At 45.5% G+C, this 23,323-nt stretch overlaps 1 protein-coding gene across 1 annotated transcript in view; it reads right to left on the bottom strand.

Moving 5' to 3' along the window:
- LOC138661795 (cytochrome P450 2G1-like) overlaps nucleotides 1–23,323 on the bottom strand; it is a 64,264-nt gene that overhangs the window by 7,930 nt on the left and 33,011 nt on the right. The window contains exons 3-5 of the mRNA XM_069746719.1: nucleotides 4,034–4,183; nucleotides 1,694–1,854; nucleotides 1,432–1,608 (exon numbers count right to left, since the gene is read on the bottom strand). Of these exons, the coding sequence (XP_069602820.1) occupies nucleotides 1,432–1,608; nucleotides 1,694–1,854; nucleotides 4,034–4,183 (488 nt within the window). The remainder of the gene's footprint in view (nucleotides 1–1,431; nucleotides 1,609–1,693; nucleotides 1,855–4,033; nucleotides 4,184–23,323) is intronic.

The raw sequence follows: 23,323 nt of genomic DNA, 5'->3' as shown, positions 1-23,323 counted from the left end.
CAAAACTATGAATTAACACATGTGGATTTATATACTGAACAAAAAACTGAAATTATGTCTTATATTCTAGGTTCTTCAAAGTAGCCGCCTTTTGCTTTGATGACTGCTTTGCTCACTCTTGGCATTCTCTTGATGAGCTTCATACTCGAGTCAATAAGCTTACCCAGTTTTCCGTGGCAAAATTAGGCGCCTCGGCTTATACTTGGGTCGGCTTACACTCGCGTATATATATGGTAATAATTCTAATTGTTTATATTAATATTAATCATTATAATATTAATTGCATCATTTAACATTGAGCAAAATTAAGTATGTTGACACCCCTAATTTACCATATGAGTCCATACAGCCACTATATACAGTATGAGACTACACACACACCCTAACAATATTCAGCATTAACACTAGAAGTCCCAGAGAGGGGTCATTTAACATTTCTACCTTTGGAACCTTTGGAGCTCGAAATTTCTGGGACTTCTAGTGTTAAACCCCCTATACAGTATGAGTCCATACATAGCCTTCATATATACAGTATAATCCCAAACACAGCCCTCCTATATACAGTATGAGCCTCCACATTTAACACTCTATATCAGGGGTGTCAAACTGCATTCCTCGAGGGCTGCAAACAGGTCATGTTTTCAGGATTTCCTTGCATTGCACAGGTGATAATTTAATCACCTGCAGAGAATGATTCCAGCACCTTGTGCAATGCTAAGGAAATCTTGAAAACACGCATGGTTTGCGGCCCTCGAGGAATGCAGTTTGACACCCCTGCTCTATATACAGTATTATATCAAACACAGAACCCCTGTATGCAGTATGAGCCCCCACAGTGTCCATATATACAGTATGAGTCCTCACATAGCACTTATGTACAGTATGAATCCCCACAAAGCCCCAATATACAGTATGAGCCCCCACATATCCACCCCACACATCCTATGGTTTTTGTTGTCTACACTGACGTTCTGCACAGAAGACAAGTTGAAGTGACGCCATCATGTCTGCTATCTCAGTCGCACATGATAAATGGTGGAAGGTGTTGGCAGCCCTCTCCTTCACCAGTACATTCACAGGTATTGTCATTCTGAGATCTTCAGCTGTGCTTGTCCACGTACCAGACTGGAACAACCAGAGGGCCGGTTGTAGCCTGTGGGCTGCACTTTGCCCAGATCTCCTGTATTGTAAGCATTGGATGGAAGCCTTTTGCTTATAAATATGCAGTTGATTATATCTGGTAAGACAAAGGCATAGGATAGACTTGCCAAGGTCTATGTTTAAGTTGCAGCAGCAATAATTCCTACTGTATGAATATCTTGGCCAAAGCAATACGGCTTGTTGTTGACCCCATCCATTAGACTCTAGGGCACATGCCCCTCAGCAGTTCCCTAGTCAGTTCCTTATGTAACATTTATGGGACCAACTTACCTCTTCCATCTTAATGAGGAAGCAATCAATGAAATCCCTAGGATTGTTGGGATCAACAGTCTCCTTATGCATTTCCACACGTTTTTTAACAAATTCCTTCATATCGTCAGAAGCTTTTAACATCCTTTGGTGAGGTCCTGGCATCTTTTCCATGACTTTAGGAAATGCATTGTACAGCTGAAAGAAATTGATGTAGTAAAGTCATAGCATGTAGTCATTTGGCATCGAGGTATTTATGATCTGGAAACAAGTTCTTCTTTACCTGACCCCATATTGTGCTGAATCCTTGAATAGTTTCTGTTAGAAGACCAAGAAGCTTCAGAAATTCTTTATCCTCATACTCAAATCGATGTCCAAATACCACTGAGCAGATGACATTAGCGACAGCTTTGGAAAAATAGAATGTTGGATCCAATGGTTGGCCTTTTATGGAGGGGAAACAAATATATCAAGGATTTTTTTGCAGCAGAGTGTTTGCATTTCAGAACAGCTCAAATGATCATATCAGTTCATGTTGTTATGCCATGTTATACAGCTGGCATGTGTTTCCAAAATTATTGGCCGATGCTTGTGGAGCGCCCTCCAGGGCATAGGGGATACTCGGGCTGGGTCCGGTCATCATTAAAGGGGTGATCATGGTGACAGTGACCCAGTCCATGGCCATGGGAGTCACAAATTAAAGGGATGGTCTTTAAAGGGGTTACTAGAATAAGAAATGTTTGTGACACTACCTGTGGTATTCGGTCAGGGGTGACCGACGCTCCTTAAAGGGGTCTTCTGGGGAGTGATGGCGCTGCAGCAAAGATGGTATGGCTTCCCACAGGTGAAGCTGGGTCCCCAGGGCTCCCGGTGTAGTAGGAAAAGATGGCGTAGTGCCAGCAAGAATTAGAGGACACAAGGTTGCAGTCTCTTTACCTGTTTTAAAGCAACAGGTGATGGTGGATTCTAGGCAGCCTGGAAACGATTTAAATTCCCTTTGCCAGGCCAGATTGGGAGTCTTCCACTACGCGCTGTATAATAGTCCCTTGCTGCCTATGACTTCTTTCAAGGTCATCTCTCACTCTCTATCCTATCCTGGGACAGTACCTGCATGGTAGGTAACGCGAGCCATTTTATAGGGGTCTTTATTCACGGTGACACTAGGCTCTGTATGTTGCTGTACCTCAGGGTGTAGACATGGGCAAGTTACTTTCAATCTCCTGCCCTCTGGTTTCTGCTGTGGGGCATACGGTCCCACACAGCCTCGGGCTCCCGATGTCCGGTTCCTGCGCTTCAGCATGGAGGGAGCCCAATCGCAGCTCTGCTCCAGCTCCTCGCTTTTCCTGTGCTCCTTCCTTCTTCACTGTCTCACATAATCTCCAGACTGATCTAACTAACTCCTTCTCCAAGCCAGAATATATATCTAGGGAAGCTCCCATCAAACCGGGTCCAGAGCTCCCCCTACTGGCCTGGAGTCAGAACATGTTGCATGTACAAGTTACCTGTCAAAGGGATTCTCCTCGATTCCAGGCATGGCATAACACTCTCCAAGAGGAAGGCAGTACCACTGTGGTACCCGAACTCCTGAGGTGCCACACTTGCTCCTATTTCTAGCGTCTAACCATTTCTATGCAGTTTTCACCCTCTGGCTCTTATCGGCCCCCTGTAATGCAATCAAGGAGTGTTGATAGGCTATCTTGACAGCCAGAGAGCTGCCCCTGCCATATTGGTACTCCTGGGACGCCCCACCAAAGGCTGGGTTTCATAGAGGACCATGATTAACAATATATACCATTTCACTACCTGAAACTAGTTGTGTTATCTACCATGGCATTTTAATTCACCGACTGGAGTGTTTTCGATTCACACCAATAAAGAAAAGTCTTTGGATTTTCATGGAGCTGGATTTTTCTTTCTTTACTGCCTTAATTGTACTGACCCTGAGAATCATGAATTCAGATCAATTTTATCAAACAATTTTCTACACCAACTGAAAAAAATGAGAAAAACAAGGAAGGAAAAAAAAAATAAAGGAGCAAAAAAAAAAAAATTGCTTTTGTCCTTAAAGGGTTAAAACTGTTATCAAAAATTAAAGTGATCCATTGAAATCCACAGTATACAGTAGTTGTACACCTGAGATTTTAATAGAAGCTCCCAGTGCTAGACTATTTTCTATTTGATGAATTATTCCCTGAAATGTCTGTGCACAGTAATCTAAGGTCAATGTAATAGATAAACCAGTTATTGCTGATAATGCAGCTGTCTTGGCTTATCTAGATTTATTACGCAATTACCTCGTCTACCTTTCAATGATTTTGTATGACTCTGCTAATGTTGTCCCAGTCTACACAGCAAAGCTGGTAAATAAACTAAGAAATCCTGCAAAAAGTATCAGCCTACAGAGCCTGCTCTCATAAATGGTGTTAAAAATGACAATATTTCTCTACATATATTTATTTGTATCGTCATAGTCACATAAAAATTAAAAAATAACGTGTGATTCTGTAACATTTTCTCTTTTTATTTGGCTAATTTATAAGTAAATATGGCCAATGGTATACTTATACTTAAGAATAAGCCTATAAGTTTGTTTTCTTCATGTCTATTTTCATGTAGTTCTCACCTTTGCTCTTTCGGAATTCTTCCAAAAGGAATTGGGCCTCTTTTTGAATCCTCTGTTCAATGCTTCTTTTACCCATTCCAAAGTTCTTTAGTGTCATCAATGAGAAGTGGCGAAGCTGTTTCCAGCGTTCACCATTACTAGCTATCAACCCTAAAAAAGAATGTAAAATGACTTTCAAGAATACCCATAGTGGTACTGTAAGTTAGCAGTTAAAGGGAATCTGTCAGCAAGTTTATGCTATTTGAGAGCAGTATAATATAGGGCAAGTGAGCCTGATTCCAAGGATGTGTCACATAGTAGGCTGTGTGTTGTAGTTTCAGTACAATCAAGTGTTTTATCAGCAGGAGATCATCACTGCCTGACTAGGTCTCATATGCTGGGCAGGCAGGCTAATCTGTGTTACCCCGCCCCCACCACTGATTGGTAAATTGCTGACAATTCATAGTGTACACATGAAGCTGACAATCAGTTGTATGGTTGGAATTACACACAGCTCAGCATTTGAGCTCTGCTAGATCTGCAGCAAAAAAACAGGAATTTTATCAAACTGCACCAAGCAGCCCAGACACATTGCAAGGATCAGGCTCTTTTGCCCTATATTTTATTGCTCTCAAATTACATAGCAAAAACCTGCTGACAGATTCCCTTTAACCACTTAAGGGTTGGGACTGGGGTTGTGGTTAGGCTTAGGGATGGAGTTAGAATTGTTTTTATTTTCAAAAGTTAAAAAATAAAAAAAGATGAAGATATGGCGACAATAGTATTGAGTGCAAGTGCTCACTAGCTTCGGGGTCTCGGGTATGCACAGAGAATCGCATGTCCTCAAGTGACTGCTCAAGTCCCAACCCAATTGTTTTGCAGCTGTTGGACAGCCAAAACAAAACATGCAGGGATTAGCTGTCATAAATGGACAATCAGCATGTTTTTTGGGGGGTGTCTAACAGCCGCGAAACATGAACTCGAGCACTAATGACTATGAGTTCAATATGACAACATAATATTATCAAATTCTGTGTAGTACTTTTGGGTTCAAAATCCTCACCATACCCCTGGATAAAATCCTCGAGTGGTATAGTTTCCAAAATGTGATCACACAACAGGAGCTCTCCAAACAAGACATGGATTCCGCTCTCAATTCCAGCTAATTTTATGTTCAAAAAGTCAAATGGCGCTCCATCCCTTCCGAGCCCTGCTGTGCGCCCGAGCAGTAGTTTTCTCCCACATATGGGATATCAGCATGCTCAAGAGAAATTGCACAACACATTTTTGGGCACAATTTGTCTTGTTATCCTTGTGAAAGTAAAAAAAATAATTGGGTCTAAAGTAAAACTTTTGTGGAAAAAAGTAAAATGTTCATTTTTTTCCTTCCACACTGCTTCTGTCACGACTCTATTGTCTGGTGTCCCAGGACCAGAGACTCCTTCTCTGTCCCTAATGCTAGGGCTAGATCGACCCTGTACCAAGGGTTACTTCTGATGGTGAAGATGCCAGGGCCATGTACCTTGCCTTAGCTCCTGAATTCACCTTCAGTCTCTACCCTTTCCCCACCCAGGGAACAGGGGAGTAGTAGTGTGCACCAATCAGACTAACAAGGTAATACGAAGGAGGTAATGAAAAATACCAAACATATAAATATACACATACAGCTCTGGCAAAAATTAAGAGACCATTGCAAAATGTTCAGATTGTCTGATTTTTCTCTTTATAGGTATATTTTTGAGTAAAATGTAAATTGTTATTTTAGTCTATAAACTTCTGACAACATGTCTCCGAATTTCCAAGCAATACATTTTATATTTTTTTCTGACAAAAAAATGGTCAAAATTAAAAAAACAGTGCTTTCAGACCTCAAATAATGCAAATAAAACAAGTTCATAATCATTTAGAAACAACAAGACTAATGTTTTAACTCAAGAAGAGTTCAGAAATCAATATTTTGTGGAATAACCATGATCTTTAATTACAGCTTTCATGCGTCTTGGCATGCTTTCCACTAGTCTTTCACACTGCTTCTGGTGCAAAAATGTAAGCAGATCTTCTTTGTTTGACGGATTGTGACTATCCATCATCCTCTTCATTACATTACAAAGGTTTTCAATGGGTTTCAGGTCTGGAGATTGTGCTGCCCATGACAGAGTTTTGATGCGGTGGTCTCTTAATTTTTGCCAGAGCTGTATAACATAGGCATGCACCGGGGCGTGTAGGATGTGGATTAACCAAAGTGGAAGAAAGGGAATTATCACTGTCATGATCCGTTCCAGGGTTTAATCCTGTCTGCCCTTTTTCCGGGCAGATCATGTTAAGGGTTAACTTTGCTCTGCCTCATTCTGGGTTCAGGTTTGCTATTTAGCTCCTATGCATCCTGCTGGCGGTGTCAGCTATAGTTCTGCCTTCGGCGTGTGAACCTGACTCTGGTAGCTCTTGATTTGTCCTGCTGTGATCCCTGACTTGGCCCGTGTCTGTTGACTCTCTCTGTCTGCCCTTTTCTCAGCGTTTCCCTGTTTGTCAGTTCGATTCTCTGGTTTCTGACTTGTCTAGTATTCGGACTTGCTTCTGCCTTCTGACTTTGTGTTATCCGCTTCTGACAATTGCTGAACCTCCTGGCTTGTTCTTGACCATGTGTACTGCTGATCCCTTTGGTACTTCTGCCTCCTATTGTTTTTTGACTCGGCTTGTCTGACTACTCTCTCGCCACTTGGTGGCGCCTATGCTGCTGCTCTGTGGTGCTTCTCTGTGTACGCAGTCTCATTTCCCTCTCAAGTTCCCTATGTTGGAAATTGCACTATACTGCACTGCAGCAGCATGACAATCACATTATCAAAACCTAGCAACAGTTAGCGATAAATCCACCAATCACCTACTCAAATAACTAACAACAACCTCCAGCCTTGCAGCAAAAGCTGCTCTGACAATGAGTGCTAGCCAGGACTCCGTTTATGTAGGAGATAGGAGTGGCTAACAGTGCTTGACTGAGAGCCTTAGCTCCAGGAGCTCTCAACCGAGTAGAATAACCCCTGCACTGCCCAAAGAAAGTCACACTGTTTAATACGAAGGTGAAGCGCTTCTAACCAGTGTAGGAGTAGGAAAATTCTAACGCTGCGGTCTTCTGGCTCCTCTCTGTCACTGTAAACCCTTTACAGCTTCAGATCTTGCGAAGCACCTGAAGGGTTAATAATCTTCTTGATGGAATTAATGATGCTACATAAATAAATAAATAAATACTAATAATATTACTGTAAAAATCAGCTGAAAACTTGCAAAAAAAAGCATCAAAAATGCCCAGTGTGAACATACCCTTAATCTTTATGCCCTTAAATCAGAGTCCTATGACACAAAATAGTTAATAAATAAATTGACCCCATGTCAACCTTCCATCAGAACAATTTTTGAAACATAATTTTTTTAGGAAGTTAGAAGGGTTAAACATTGAACAGCGATTTCTCATTTTTTCAGCAAGATTTACAAAACCATTTTTTTCAGGACACATCACATTTGCAGTGACTTTGAGGAATCTATGACAGAAAATACCCCAAAGTGACACAATTTTAAAAACAGTGCCCCTTAAGTTGCTCAAAACCACATTTAACCCCTTAGCGACCGCCGATACGCCTTTTAACGGCGGCCGCTAAGGGTACTTAAACCACAGCGCCGTTAATTAACGGCGCTGTGGAAAAAGTAAATAGCGCCCCCCAGAGTCAGATTTTCTCTGGGATCTCGGCTGCCAGGGGTAGCCGAGACCCCAGAGAACATGATTCGGGGTTTTTTTTTACCCACCCCGCATTTGCGATCTCCGGTAATTAACCGTTTACCGGCGATCGCAAAAAAAACAAAAACGCGATCTCTTTTTAATTTCTCTGTCCTCCGATGTGATCGCACATCGGAGGACAGAAAAAAGGGGTCCCAGGTAGCCCCCCAATACTCACCTATCTCCCCCGGTGCTCCTCGTGGCTCCCGGTGGGCGCCGCCATCTTAAAAATGGCGGGCGCATGCGCAGTGTGCCCGCCGGCCGGCCCTGCGACAATCTTTGGGGTCTCGGCTGCCGGGGGTAGCCGAGACCCCAAAGAGTATGATCGGAGTCGGTTTGACTGACCCCTGTTTTGCGATCGCCGGTAATTAACTGTTTACCGGCGACCGCAAAAAAAAAAAAAAAAAAGTGTAATTCTCTGTCCTCTGATGTGATCGCACATCAGAGGACAGAGAAATAGGGGGATTCGGGGACCCTATCATACTCACCTGTGTCCCTGGATCCTCCTGCTGCTCCTCCTTGCCGCCGGCGACAGAAAATGGCGGGCGCATGTGCAGTGCGCCCGCCATCTGTCTCCATCTGCTGGCCGGCAGGAGAACAGCAGTTGGGGCTAAAATTAGGGTTAGGGTTAAGGTGAAGGTTAGGGTTAGGGTTAGGGCTAGGGTTAGGGTTAGGGTTAGGGCTAGGGTTAGGGCTAGGGTTAGGGCTAGGGTTAGGGTTAGGGCTAGGGTTAGGGCTAGGGTTAGGGCTAGGGTTAGGGTTAGGGTTAGGGCTAGGGTTACGGCTAGGGTTAGGGCTAGTGCTAGGGTTAGGGCTAAGGTTAGGGCTAGGGTTAGGGTTAGGGCTAGGTTTAGGGCTAGGGTTAGGGCTAGGGTTAGGGCTAGGGTTGGGGCTAAATTTAGGGTTAGGGTTGGGGCTAAATTTAGGGATAGGGTTGGGGCTAAATTTAGGGTTAGGCTTCTTTCACACTTACGTCGGTACGGGGCCGTAGCAATGCGTTGGCCCGACATACCGACGCACGTTGTGAAAATTGTGCACACCGTGGGCAGCGGCTGTAGTTTTTCAACGCATCCGCTGCCCAATCTATGTCCTGGGGAGGAGGGGGCGGAGTTACGGCCACGCATGTGCGGTCAGAAATGGCGGATGCGATGTACAAAAAAAGTTTCATTGAACTTTTTTGTGCCGACGGTCCGCCAAAACACAACTGATCCAGTGCATGACGGACGCGACGTGTGGCCATCCGTCACGATCCGTCGGCAATACAAGTCTATGGGCAAAAAACGCATCCTGCGGGCACATTTGCAGGATCCGTTTCTTGTCCAAAACGACGGATTGCGACGGATGCCAAACGACGCAAGTGTGAAAGTATGGGCTAGGGTTAGGGCTTAGGGTTAGGCTTAGGTTAGGGCTTAGGGCTAGGGTTAGGGTTGGGGCTAAACTTAGGGCTAGGGTTGGGGCTAAAGTTAGGGTTAGAGTTGGGATTAGGTTTAGGGTTTGGATTAGGGTTGGTATTAGGGTTAAGGTTGGCATTAGGGTTACGCTTGGGATTAGGGTTAGGTTTGGGATTAAGGTTAAGGTTAGGGTTGTGATTAGGGGTGTATTGGGATTAGGGTTAGGTTTGAGGTTAGGGTTGAGATTAGGATTAGGGGTGTGTTGGATTTAGGGTTTTGATTAGGGTTATGGTTAGGGGTGACATTAGGGTTGTTTTGGGGTAAGGGTTGTGATTATGGTTAGGGTTAGTGATTAGGATTATGGATCAGGTTGGGATTAGGGTTAGGGGTGTGTTGGGGTTAGGGTTGGAGCTAGAATTGGGGGGTTTCCACTGTTTAGGTACATCAGCGGGTCTCCAAACACGACAGCCAATTTTGCGCTCAAAAAGTCAAATGGTGCTCCCTCCCTTCTGAGCTCTGCCGTGCGCCCAAACAGTGGGTTACCCCCACATATGGGGCATCAGCGTACTCGGGATGAATTGGACAACAACTTCTGGGGTCCAATTTCTCTTGTTACCCTTGTGAAAATAAAAACTTGGGGGCTACAAAATCTTTTTTGTGGAAAAAAGATATATATATATTTTTTTATGACTCTGCATTATAAATTTCTGTGAAGCACTTGGGCATTCAAAGTTTTCACCACACATCTATATAAGTTCCTTGGGGGGTCTAGTTTCCAAAATGGGGTCACTTGTGGGGGGTTACTACAGTTTAGGTACATCAGGGGCTCTGCAATCGCAACATAATGCCCACAGACCATTCTATCAAAGTCTGCATTCCAAAAAGGCGCTCCTTCCCTTCCGAGCTCTGCCGTGCGCCCAAACAGTGGTTTACCCCCACATATGGCACATCAACGTACTCGGGATAAATTGGACAACAACTATTGCAGTCCAATTTCTCCTGTTACCCTTGTGAAAATAAAAACTTGGGGGCTACAATATCTTTTTTGTGGAAAAAATTATTTTTTTATTTTCACGACTCTGCATTCTAAACTTCTGTGAAGCACTTGGGCATTCAAAGTTCTCACCACACATCTAGATAAGTTCCTTGGGGGGTCTAGTTTCCAAAATGGGGTCACTTGTGGAGGGTTTCTACTGGTTAGGTACATCAGGGGCTCTGCAAACACAACATAATGCCCGCAGACCATTCTATCAAAGTCTGCATTCCAAAACGGCACTCCTTCCTTCCAAGCTCTGCCGTGCGCCCAAACAGTGGTTTACCCCCACATGTGGGGTACCAGCATACTCAGGACAAATTGGACAACAACCTTTGGGGTCCAATTTCTCTTGTTACCCTTGTGAAAATAAAAATTTGGGGGCTAAAATATCTTTTTTGTGGAAAAAAAAAATATTTTTTATTTTCACGACTCTGCATTATAAACTTCTGTGAAGCACTTGGGCATTCAAAGTTCTCACCACACATCTAGATAAGTTCCATGGGGGGTCTAGTTTCCAAGATGGGGTCACTTGTGGGGGATTTCTACTGTTTAGGCACATCAGGGGCTCTCCAAACGCGACATGGCGTCCGATCTCAATTCCAGCCAATTCTACATTGAAAAAGTAAAACGGCACTCTTTCTCTTCCAAGCTCTGCGGTGCGCCCAAACAGTGGTTTACCCCCACATATTGGGTATCGACGTACTCAGGAGAAATTGCAAAACAACTTTAGTCATCTAATTTCTCCTGTTACCCTTGTGAAAATAAAAATTTGTGGGCAAAAAGATCATTTTTGTAGAAAAAATGCGATTTCTTTTTTTTCACGGCTCTACGTTATAAACTTCTGTGAAGCACATGGGGGTTCAAAGTGCTCACCACACATCTAGATAAGTTCCTTAAGGGGTCTAGTTTCCAAAATGATGTCACTTGTGGGGGGTTTCCACTGTTTAGGCACATCAGGGGCTCTCTAAACGTGACATGGCGTCCGATCTCAATTCCAGCCAATTCTGCATTGAAAAAGTCAAACGGCGCTCCTTCACTTCTAAGTTCTGCGGTGCGCCCAAAAAGTGGTTTACCCCCACATATGGGGTATTGGCGTATTCAGGAGAAATTGCATAACAAAATTTTTGGTTACATTTCTGTTTTTACACTTGTGAAAATAAAAAAAATGGTTCTGAATTAAGATGTTTGCAAAAAAAAGTTAAATGTTCATTTTTTCCTTCCACATTGTTTCAGTTCCTGTGAAGCACGTAAAGGGTTAATAAACTTCTTGAATGTGGTTTTGAGAACCTTGAGGGGTGTAGTTTTTAGAATGGTGTCACGCTTGGGTATTTTCTATCATATAGACCCCTCAAAATGACTTCAAATGTGATGTGGTCCCTAAAAAAAATGGTGTTGTAAAAATGAGAAATTGCTGGTCAACTTTTAACCCTTATAACTCCCTAACAAAAAAAATTTTGTTTCCAAAATTGTGCTGATGTAAAGTAGACATGTGGGAAATGTTATTTATTAACTATTTTTCATGACATATCTCTCTGATTTAAGGGCATAAAAATACAGTTTGAAAATTGCAAAATTTTAAAAATTTTCGCCATATTTCTGTTTTTTTCATAAATAATAGCAAGTAATATCGAAGAAATGTTACCACTAACATGAAGTACAATATGTCACGAAAAAACTTCAGCGGGATCCGTTGAAGCGTTCCAGAGTTATAACCTCATAAATTGACAGTGGTCAGAATTGCAAAAATTGGCTCGATCATTAAGTACCAAATTGTCTCTGCCACTAAGGGGTTAAGTATATTAACCCTTCAGGTGCTTCAAAAAGAATTTGTGGAATGTAGTAAGCAAAAATGAACATTAAACTGATTGTCACAAAAATTGTACTTTAGACCCAACATTTTTTTACTTTTGCAAAGGTAGCTGGAGAAAATCGGCCACAAAATTTGTTGTGCAATTTTTTCTGAGCATGCTAATACCCCATATATTGAGGAAAATCACTGTTTGGGCTCACAGCAGGACTCAGAAGAGAAGGCGCGCCATTTGACTTTTTGAATGTAAAATTTGCTGGATTAAGTAGCGGACCCCATGTTGCGTTTCGAGAGCTCCTGATGTGCCTAAACAGTGGAAACTGCTCACATATGACACCATTTTGGAAACTAGACCCTTCAACGAACTTATCTAGATGTGTGGTGAGCACCATGAACCACCAGGTGCTTCACAGAATTTTATAGTGTTGAGCTGTAAAAATAAAAAAAATTGCATTTTCCCCACAAAAATGTATTTAACCCCCAAATTTTTAATTTTCACAAGGTACAGATTGGGACAATTGTGGTAAACATGTTGTCCCTGTGGTGTTTCCTGTTGAAGGAGTCTTGAACTCTGAAACGCATAGAATAATAAAGCCACATGTACTAATAATTTTGGAATTCTAGTGATTCAGCAGCGCAGAAATTCACCACGACTATCCCAATCAGTATCTAACGGCTGGTCCTCCCGGGCAGGGCTGCCACTAGAAATTTCGGGGCCCCATACTGGCAAAATTTTCGTGGCCCCCTGAGACTCCGCCCAGGCTCCACCCCACCCCACCTCCACGCTCCACCCCTCGAACTGTCCACAGTCCCACCGCTCTCTCTTGGAAAAACTCCACTTCTCACCTATCACACATTAACAGTTCCCATCACCAGATCACACATATAGCCAGCAGCTTTTGTTTTGGCCAAAAGATTTTTTAAGCCGCCACCATAACACGGTAGACACTTTTGGCCGGGCCCTACTCTACTGTAACCTATTAAATATTTGTTAAAATATGCAATACAATTTAGGTATATTTATATTTATTTTTCAATTTTTAAAATGACCAATAATATCACATACAAGGAACAAATACCGCAACACCATGTCCAGACTACATATTACCACCACATAGTGACTGAATACTACAATTCTGATCAGTAATTAAAAAAAAGCACCATACTATCACCATAAGTGCCATTATACACAGGAGATCTGTACTTAGTATGCAGTGTCTGTGTACAGATAATACAGTGATCACTAGTGAAATTATACACAGGAGCTCTGTATATAGTATACAGTGTATAGTGTCAGTATATAGGTAACACACTGACTCACGAGTGACGTCTCTAGGTGAAGTCCTTCATCTTTAATCCAGCACAGACCGCCATCATTTCATCCAGCCAGGACTTGTCTCTGCAGGAAATAACACAGTTATCTCGAGCTCCACTTGTAGAATACATTACTTAATTTTTCACAACTTCTACATTACACCACATGAAGAAAAAGAGGCAACATAGTATCACTCTATACAGTAACAGGACCACCCCCTCATTTAAAACAGTATACTCAAAAAATAAAATAAATACATCACTGCAGTAATAATATCCCTAAATTAGCCCCTATGGTAATAATATTCCCCATCCTGGCCACCGTGTGTCTCATTCCTGGCGTCAGCCATATGTTCTCCCATCCTGCCCTCATGAGTATCCATTCTGCCCCATATGATCTCCCCATCCTGCCCCATATGATTGCCCCATGTGATCTCTCCATCCGGCCCCATCTGTCTCCATCATATCCATCCTGCCCCATGATCCTGCACGATCTGTCTCCAATTCTGCCCCCAGTGTCTCCAATCATGCCCCATGTCTCCATTCTGCCCTCTATGTCTCCAACCATGCCCCCGTGTCTGCAATCCTGCCACTTGTCTCCAATTATGCCCCCTGTGTCTCCATTCTGCCCCATCTGTCTCCAATCCTCCCCCATCTGTCTCCAGTCATGCCCCAATGCCTTTCATCCTGCCCCGTGTCTCCAATCATGCCCCGTATCTCCATTCTGCCCCGTGTCTCGCATTCTGCCCCAATGTCCAGCATTCTGCCCCCGGGTCTCGCAGTCTGCCCCTGTGTCCAGCATTCTGCCCCTGTCACTGTGTGTCCAGCATTCTGCCCCTGTCACTGTGTGTCCAGCATTCTGCCCCTGTCACTGTGTGTCCAGCATTCTGTCCCTGTCACTGTGTGTCCAGCATTCTGCCCCTGTCACTGTGTGTCCAGCATTTTGCCCCTGTCACTGTGTGTCCAGCATTCTGCCCCACTGTGTGTCCAGCATTCTGCCCCACTGTGTGTCCAACATTCTGCCCCACTGTGTGTCCAGCATTCTACCCCACTGCGTCTAGCATTCTGCCCCACTGTGTCTAGCATTCTGCCCCACTGTGTGTCCAGCATTCTGCCCCACTGTGTCCAGCATTCTGCCCCACTGTGTCCAGCATTCTGCCCCACTGTGTGTCCAGCATTCTGCCCCACTGTGTGTCCAGCATTCTGCCCCACTGTGTGTCCAGCATTCTGCCCCACTGTGTGTCCAGCATTCTGCCCCACTGTGTGTTCAGCATTCTGCCCCACTGTGTGTCCAGCATTCTGCCCCACTGTGTGTCCAGCATTCTGCCCCACTGTGTGTCCAGCATTCTGCCCCACTGTGTGCCCAGCATTCTGCCCCACTGTGTGTCCAGCATTCTGCCCCACTGTGTGTCCAGCATTCTGCCCCTATGTGTGTCCAGCATTCTGCCCCACTGTGTGTCCAGCATTCTGCCCCATTGTGTGTCCAGCATTCTGCCCCACTGTGTGTCCAGCATTCTGCCCCACTCTGTGTCCAGCATTCTGCCCCACTCCGTGTCCAGAATTCTGCCCCATTGTGTGTCCAGCATTCTGCCCCACTGTGTGTCCAGCATTCTGCCCCACTGTGTCCAGCATTCTGCCCCACTGTGTCCAGCATTCTGCCCCACTGTGTGTCCAGCATTCTGCCCCACTGTGTGTCCAGCATTCTGCCCCACTGTGTCCAGCATTCTGCCCCACTGTGTGTCCAGCATTCTGCCCCACTGTGTGTTCAGCATTCTGCCCCACTGTGTGTCCAGCATTCTGCCCCACTGTGTGTCCAGCATTCTGCCCCACTGTGTGTCCAGCATTCTGCCCCACTGTGTGCCCAGCATTCTGCCCCACTGTGTGTCCAGCATTCTGCCCCACTGTGTGTCCAGCATTCTGCCCCTATGTGTGTCCAGCATTCTGCCCCACTGTGTGTCCAGCATTCTGCCCCATTGTGTGTCCAGCATTCTGCCCCACTGTGTGTCCAGCATTCTGCCCCACTCTGTGTCCAGCATTCTGCCCCACTCTGTGTCCAGAATTCTGCCCCATTGTGTGTCCAGCATTCTGCCCCACTGTGTGTCCAGCATTCTGCCCCACTGTGTGTCCAGCATTCTGCCCCACTGTGTGTTCAGCATTCTGCCCCACTGTGTGTCCAGCATTCTGCCCCACTGTGTGTCCAGCATTCTGCCCCACTGTGTGTCCAGCATTCTGCCCCACTGTGTGCCCAGCATTCTGCCCCACTGTGTGTCCAGCATTCTGCCCCACTGTGTGTCCAGCATTCTGCCCCTATGTGTGTCCAGCATTCTGCCCCACTGTGTGTCCAGCATTCTGCCCCATTGTGTGTCCAGCATTCTGCCCCACTGTGTGTCCAGCATTCTGCCCCACTCTGTGTCCAGCATTCTGCCCCACTCTGTGTCCAGAATTCTGCCCCATTGTGTGTCCAGCATTCTGCCCCACTGTGTCCAGCATTCTGCCCCACTGTGTCCAGCATTCTGCCCCACTGTGTCCAGCATTCTGCCCCACTGTGTGTCCAGCATTCTGCCCCACTGTGTGTCCAGCATTCTGCCCCACTGTGTCCAGCATTCTGCCCCACTGTGTGTCCAGCATTCTGCCCCATTTTGTGTCCAGCATTCTGCCCCACTGTGTGTCCAGCATTCTGCCCCACTGTGTCCAGCATTCTGCCCCACTGTGTGTCCAGCATTCTGCCCCACTGTGTGTCCAGCATTCTGCCCCACTGTGTGTCCAGCATTCTGCCCCACTGTGTGCCCAGCATTCTGCCCCACTGTGTGTCCAGCATTCTGCCCCACTGTGTGTCCAGCATTCTGCCCCACTGTGTGTCCAGCATTCTGCCCCACTGTGTGTCCAGCATTCTGCCCCACTGTGTGTCCAGCATTCTGCCCCACTCTGTGTCCAGCATTCTGCCCCATTGTGTGTCCAGCATTCTGCCCCACTGTGTGTCCAGCATTCTGCCCCACTGTGTCCAGCATTCTGCCCCACTGTGTCCAGCATTCTGCCCCACTGTGTGCCCAGCATTCTGCCCCACTGTGTGTCCAGCATTCTGCCCCACTCTGTGTCCAGCATTCTGCCCCATTGTGTGTCCAGCATTCTGCCCCACTGTGTGTCCAGCATTCTGCCCCATTGTGTGTCCAGCATTCTGCCCCACTGTGTGTCCAGCATTCTGCCCCACTGTGTCCAGCATTTTTGCCCCTGTGTGTCCAGCATTCGGCCCCTGTGTGTCCAGCATCCTGCCCCCCGGGCCCCCCTAGATCGCTGCTATCAAAAAAAGTACCTGGCCGTGCTCCTGTGCCGGGCGAAGATCCCTCTAGGCTCCACACAGCAGCACTCGCTGGGCCCGGCGGCTGACAATGCCAGCTACGCCGGCGAGTGCGCACTGCGGCCCTATTCAGCTGCCAGCCTCAGACTGGGTCCGCACGTCAATAGTGTGCCGCAGCGCCTGCAGGGGGGGGGGGTCGGTGAGCAGATGAGACGGGGCCCGATGCCAGCATGGTGAAAGGCGGGGCGTTCAAGTCAGAAAAAAATAGTACATAGTAAATATAGGAAAACTGACTGAACAGCAATCCAGTCTGAACTGGTGCATAACCAAAAAAGACTTACTGACCTGTCTGCCTAGTGTGAACACTTACCTCTGTTCAGTCAGTTTTCCTATACTTACTATGTACTATTTTTTCTGACTTGAACGCTCCGCCCTTCACCATGCTGTGATTTTAATTACATCCAAACACAGTTGGTTCCGACCTTCCTATATAAGCAGGCTTTACCATGTTATTAGCCAGAGGTAAGTGTTCACACTAGGCAGACAGGTCAGGTACCCATCCGATCTGAGATTACCTTGACGTTTGGTGGATGGGCTCACAATTTTGGGCCAAATCTTGTGCTAAGCATCTCATGTTTTTTTTCATAGATTTCACAAGCCATTATGCCATTCACATTTCATGTATCGCACATTTCCTTGCTTTAGTACAGCAAAATTGAGTGCAGCCATTGATCTATTTGCTTTATGTGAGTTGAACATTAAAGAGACTTTGGATTTGAACTTTGCTGGGTCACTGCCTTATCACTGCATAGGGTGCTACCACTGCACTACACTAAGGCTACTTTCACAATAGCGTCACACGACGCAAGTCGCAATGCGTCGTTTTGCAGAAAAAACGCATCCTGCAAAGTTGTTTGCAGGATGTGTTTTTTCTCCATAGGCTTGTATTAGCGACGCATTGCGACGCATTGCCACATGTCGCAACCGTCGTGCGACGGTTGCGTCGTGTTGTGGCGGACCGTCGGCACCAAAAAACATGGCTTGTAAAGTTTTTTGGTGCGTTGTGTCCGCCATTTCCGACCGCGCATGCGCGGCTGCAACTCCGCCCCCTCCTCCCTGCAACTCACAATGGGGCAGCGAATGCGTTGTAATAATGCATCCGCTGCCCCCGTTGTGCTGTGTTGTCACAGGATGCGTCGGTACGTCGGCCCGACGCACTGTGACGGGCCGACGCTAGTGTGAAAGTAGCCTAAACTCTACACTTCAGATAAAACCAGTAGGGAGGCACTCACTATTATGAGGCAGCAGAGTTACTCTGCACTCCATCTGGCCTCTGTTCAGTAGTGCAGAAAACTGTGGCTGATGGCTTTTTTATGCACTCCTAATAAATGGACACCGCCAGATCCTATGGCATCTACAGCAGTGCCTCCATCTGCCTCATTATAGGGAACCTTCTGTCTGAGTAACGTATTTCAGAGATTTACATGGAAACCCGATGTAAGCGCTCAGCACAGAGTGCAGGATAAATGTGAGCCGAGTATTACCGTGATCTTTGTGATGCAGAATGAAAAAATAATCAGCATGTGAAGAATTGGTTTCATTTATTTTTTGCGCCTTTCCTAGTGCAAGTGATAAGATGACTGTATTCTTCCTGTCGATGCGATAACGATACCAGATTTATATTGGATTTTTATTGTTTGGCTGTTGTCACACACTAAAAGATGCTTTTTTTGTTTTCAAAAACAAGTTTTTTTGCATCACCATATTTCGACAGCTGTAAGTTTTTCATATTTCTGCTGACAAAGTCATGTGAGGGTTTGTGTTTTGCGGGAAAAGTTGATGTTTCTATATTGATACCATTTTCGGACTCATGGCTTTGTTTGATCGCTTTCTATTCCGATTTGTGAGAGGTAGAATAAAGAAAACCAACAATGCACAAATTGTTTTAAGGGCTTTTTTTAATGCCGTTCCGCATGTGGTAAAATGATAAGGCATTCTTTTTCTTCGGGTCAGTATGATTACAGTGATACCACATTTATATATTTTTTTTATATTTTGGCACTTTTACACAATAAAAATTATTTTATAGAAAAAAATTATTTTTGCATCTCTTTATTCTGAGAGCAATAACATTTTAATTTTTCAGCTGATTGAGCAGTATGGCAGCTTACTTTTTGCAGGACAGATGTCGATTTCAGCAAAACTATTTATATTTACATTTGTCTTTTTGATTACGTTTTATTCCGCTTGTTGTTCGGTGGTATGATGATAAAGCATCGTCTTTTGCCTCTTTTTTTCACTTTAATTTTTTATTATGTTCACTAAAAGGGTTATGCAGTGGGACAGTTTTAGGTTGGGTCGTTACGGACTTGGCGATAACAAATATGTGTACTTTTATTGTTTTTTTCATAATAATATTTATTTATGGGTACAAATAAATATATTATACAGTGCAGACCAAGAGTTTGGACACACCTTCTCATTTAAAGATTTTTCTGTATTTTCATGACTATGCAAATTGTACATTCACACTGAAGGCATCAAAACTATGAATTAACACATGTGGAGTTATATACTTAACAAAAAAGCGTGAAACAACTGAAATGATGTCTGATATTCTAGGTTCTTCAAAGTAGTCACCTTTTGCTTTGATGACTGTGTGGCACCCCTAGTGGTATTTGCCACAAAAATAGTTACTGACACTAAATACAAGTACTAAGATAGCAAAACTGCACTACCACCTCCGGCCAGAAGGGGGAGCTCCAGAGACTCCCCTTGATCCATTCTGGTCTGAGAGAAGAACTGGCAGTTGGGCTAAGGAGCTGAAAGTGAGAGGTCATACAGCTGAATTTCTAACAGCCCTGTGACTGTTTCCAGGCCTAAATCACCGGCCTGAGAAGAAGAGGGACAGAGAAAAAGGACATTGTGAGAACCGGGTAGCATTAATCACTACCCAGAACAGGCGCAAAGACGGATACCGGATCCGTGGCTGTATTCATTATATATAATACAGCAACCGGAAAAACGTGAGGTGATATCAGCTTCACTAGGGCCGGACGCAGCAACAGACACAGAGTTCAGCGGTACTCCCGGAGGGGGTAAGCCGATAAAAGGACTCGGGTTGCCCGTCGAACCAGGACCCGGAGGGAACAGATTGGGCCGGCAGCCAGTTCACATACAGCAGCAGGGCCACACAGAAATTGCGTACAATAAGAGGTGAAGACCCCGGCAGGGTCAAAGTAATTCAGAGTTCCCATACAGACTCCGGTGACAGGACTGGTTGTAAATCCCTTTATGTTAAAGTAAACTGGTTAAACGTTTATATGCCTCAGTCTTTTATTTGGACAATAGCCATCTATCCAGGATCGGGATCGTCACCCCTGGGAGAACCTGCTGCTGATCAAGTAAGTGCCTGTCCCCTTACAATACCCCTTACACTGTGCATTGCCTGAGACCACAGCACCGGGTCAAGCCACCCGTGACATCCCGCTTAAGAGACAGACCCCATTGGTCCGGTGCTCGGTATCCCGGTCTCTTGGGTGTCACAATTGGCGTCACGAACAGGATTCAGCCAGCCCGTATACCGGGTATTGTGTGCCGTGATAGGAGCCCAAAACTGTGAAAATTGGATGAAAAATCTTGAAAATTGACTTTATTAAAGAAAATTCCATTTCCCATTAAAAAACTATTGAAAGTGACTTTTCCCCATTGGTTATAATGGAGTAAAGATGGCCGCCATCCCCTGAGGTAATCACCTCATAACCGTTAGGCACCAGACTGTTAATTGAGCTACGCCATTACCTGAGCCCCAGTCTGACTGAAAAACTTCAGAATCCGCTATTACAGAGCGCGCGGCGGGCGGGAGCAGCAGGGGGCGTGTCATTGTGGGCGGCACCAAGCTGAGCACTCTGACGTCTGAGCAAGGGGAAAACCAATCCTGCTACACAGCGGAATGAATCTACACTATCCCGACGGAAGCAGAGGACCGGAAGGGTCCGGATTAACTAAGGGGGCACAGTATGTCGCAGCACGGAGACGCCGCAGCACCCGGCGATGCTAATGCAGCTGAAAGACAGAGTGTTGATAGAGAGTCCGGTAGCGCAGCGGTGCAAGGAGTGGCGCCCATCATGCCGGTGCCGATGCCATATATCCCGGGTGGCCCGTGGCTTCCAATGTATGAAGGTGAGCCTAATACCCTTGACGATTTCAGAGAAAAGATGCTGGCCCATTTTAACATGTTCCCCGTGGGTGAAGTTCAGCGTGTTAGTCTCCTGATGATGCAGTTAAGTGGCCATGCTAAGCGAGAAGTCACAGCATGGGCAGCTGATCTAAAAGGCACTGTTGAACGCATATTTGCTGGATTAAAAGCTACATTTGAAACGACTGCCAGCAGCAAAGCTAAAGTACGATTCTTTAATTGCAAACAAAAAGTTAATGAGGGCGTGAGAGACTTTGCCTTAAACCTGCAGGAAGCCCTTAAATCACTTACACTGGCTGAACCCATTTTTAACACTGGAGCGGATAAACTGCTAAGAGATCAATTTATTGAGGGACTCTACACCCCTTCTCACCGGGGGCATGTGAGCATGCTTGTTTTTAAGAACCCTGAATTGACATTTGCCCAATTAAAGGAGAGCGCTATAAGTCTCCAGCTGGCAGAGGCACCTTGGGATCAGGAGCCTGCGCAACCCATGGCAGAGGCTCCTCAACAACAGGGAGCGCCAGTGACATCAGCTATGTCCGGGGCCATTGCTAAGCCCCTGGGGCCCAGTACTAATGAGGCTCTTCAACAAAAGCTTGACTCTTTAACTGATGTTGTTGCTTCAATAGCTAAAACCATGCAGGAGATGAGAGGACCCAAGATGGAGTTGGCAAACCGTAGAGAAGATGTACCATGGATGAGACCCCGGAGATACCCGACATGGAGAGGACGACCCCGCGACGGCTACCAACCGGATGGACAGCCCATTTGCTGCCGTTGCCAGCAGCCAGGCCACTTTGCACGAGATTGTGATTTAAACGGGAATCCCCTGGGAATGTGGGCCGCTTCGCAGGAATGAACTTTCAAGGCCCAACACCCTGGCACGACAGGTACATCGGAGGACGACCCATTATCCCTATCGTGCTGGACGGAATTCCCCTCAACGCTTTGCTGGACACAGGTTCCCAGATTTCATCTATACCGTATATAAGTATATATATATCCTTTATAAGAGGTACTGGGCTGATGCAGATATTGATAAAGGGCCCTCTGATGTTGAACTAGATATATGGGCCAGTAATGGTAAGTTGGTACCGAAACTAGGATTCAGGGAGATGACCATAAAGATTGGTAAAGTAGAATTGAAGAAACAGGGTATAAGTGTTGTTGATGTTGACCGGCGGAACTGTAAACCAACTGTATTGATAGGAATGAATGTGTTAGAGAACTGCTTTTCCGAAGTTATTTCTGTCTTACAGCAAATTGCTGAAACTGCCCAATCCTGCCAACAGAGAGTTCTCCGGAGGGAAATAAAAGTATTGATGTTAAGGCAACAGGTAGAAGTTGCAGGTGGAGAAATCGGCAGTGTGAGGGTAAGTGATCCAACGTCTATTGTAATCCCACCAAAAACAGAAATGCTGGTATGGTGTAGAGCAGCCATTGGTACTAAGGGACGAGATTATCAAGCCTTAATAGAACCAGTGTACACCGACAGCAGGCCCACTATACTCACAGCACGAGGGGTAGTCGAGGTACACCGGTGACGAGTGCCGGTACGACTTTTGAACTGTGGAGAGGAAGAGGTCACTTTGCCAAGTTATGCTACAGTGGCAAAGCTATATACTGTTGACAACAATGCCATCACAACCATTGAGCCCTTAGAACCAACCTGTCAGGTGGAAGTCAACGGCTCAGATGGAGAATTGGAGGATTGGTGCCAACAGCTACACGTGGGCATAAATTCAACACCTACCCATCAAAAACAAGGGGTGTATAGGCTAGTGACGGAATATGAACAAGTCTTCAGTAAACACCCATTGGACTTCGGACGGATAGAAGGGGTAGAACACACAATCCCCACCGGTGACCATCCCCCAATAAAAGAAAGATATAGACCCATACCGCCCGCTCACTATCAATGTGCAAAAGATATGCTGAGGGAGATGAAACATGCCGGGGTAATAAGAGACAGCTGTAGCCCCTGGGCGGCCCCTCTAGTGATTGTCAAAAAAAAAGGACGGAACCATGACAATGTGCGTAGACTACCGGCAGATTAATAACATCACCCATAAAGACGCCTACCCCTTACCTAGGATAGAAGAGTCCTTGACCGCTTTGAAATCTGCTAATTATTTTTCCACCTTAGACTTAACAAGCGGGTATTGGCAAGTCCCTGTGGCTGAGAGGGATAAGGAAAAGACGGCATTCACCACACCAATGGGTCTAAGTGAATTTAATCGCATGCCGTTCGGACTCTGCAATGCATCCGGTACCTTCCAGCGGCTGATGGAATGCTGCCTCTGACACAAGAACTTCGAGACAGTCCTCCTGTACGTAGATGATGTGATCGTCTACTCAAAGACTTACGAACAACACTTAAAAGACCTGGCAGAAGTGTTCAAAGCCTTATCCAGGTATGGCATGAAAATCAAGCCATCCAAATGTCACCTTCTCAAGCCAAGGGTACAGTACCTGGGACACATCGTGAGTTCGGAGGGAGT

The sequence above is a fragment of the Ranitomeya imitator genome, chromosome 2 (genome assembly GCF_032444005.1).
Source record: "Ranitomeya imitator isolate aRanImi1 chromosome 2, aRanImi1.pri, whole genome shotgun sequence".
Lineage (NCBI taxonomy): Eukaryota > Metazoa > Chordata > Amphibia > Anura > Dendrobatidae > Ranitomeya > Ranitomeya imitator.
This window is presented reverse-complemented; position numbering and strand designations above follow the sequence as displayed.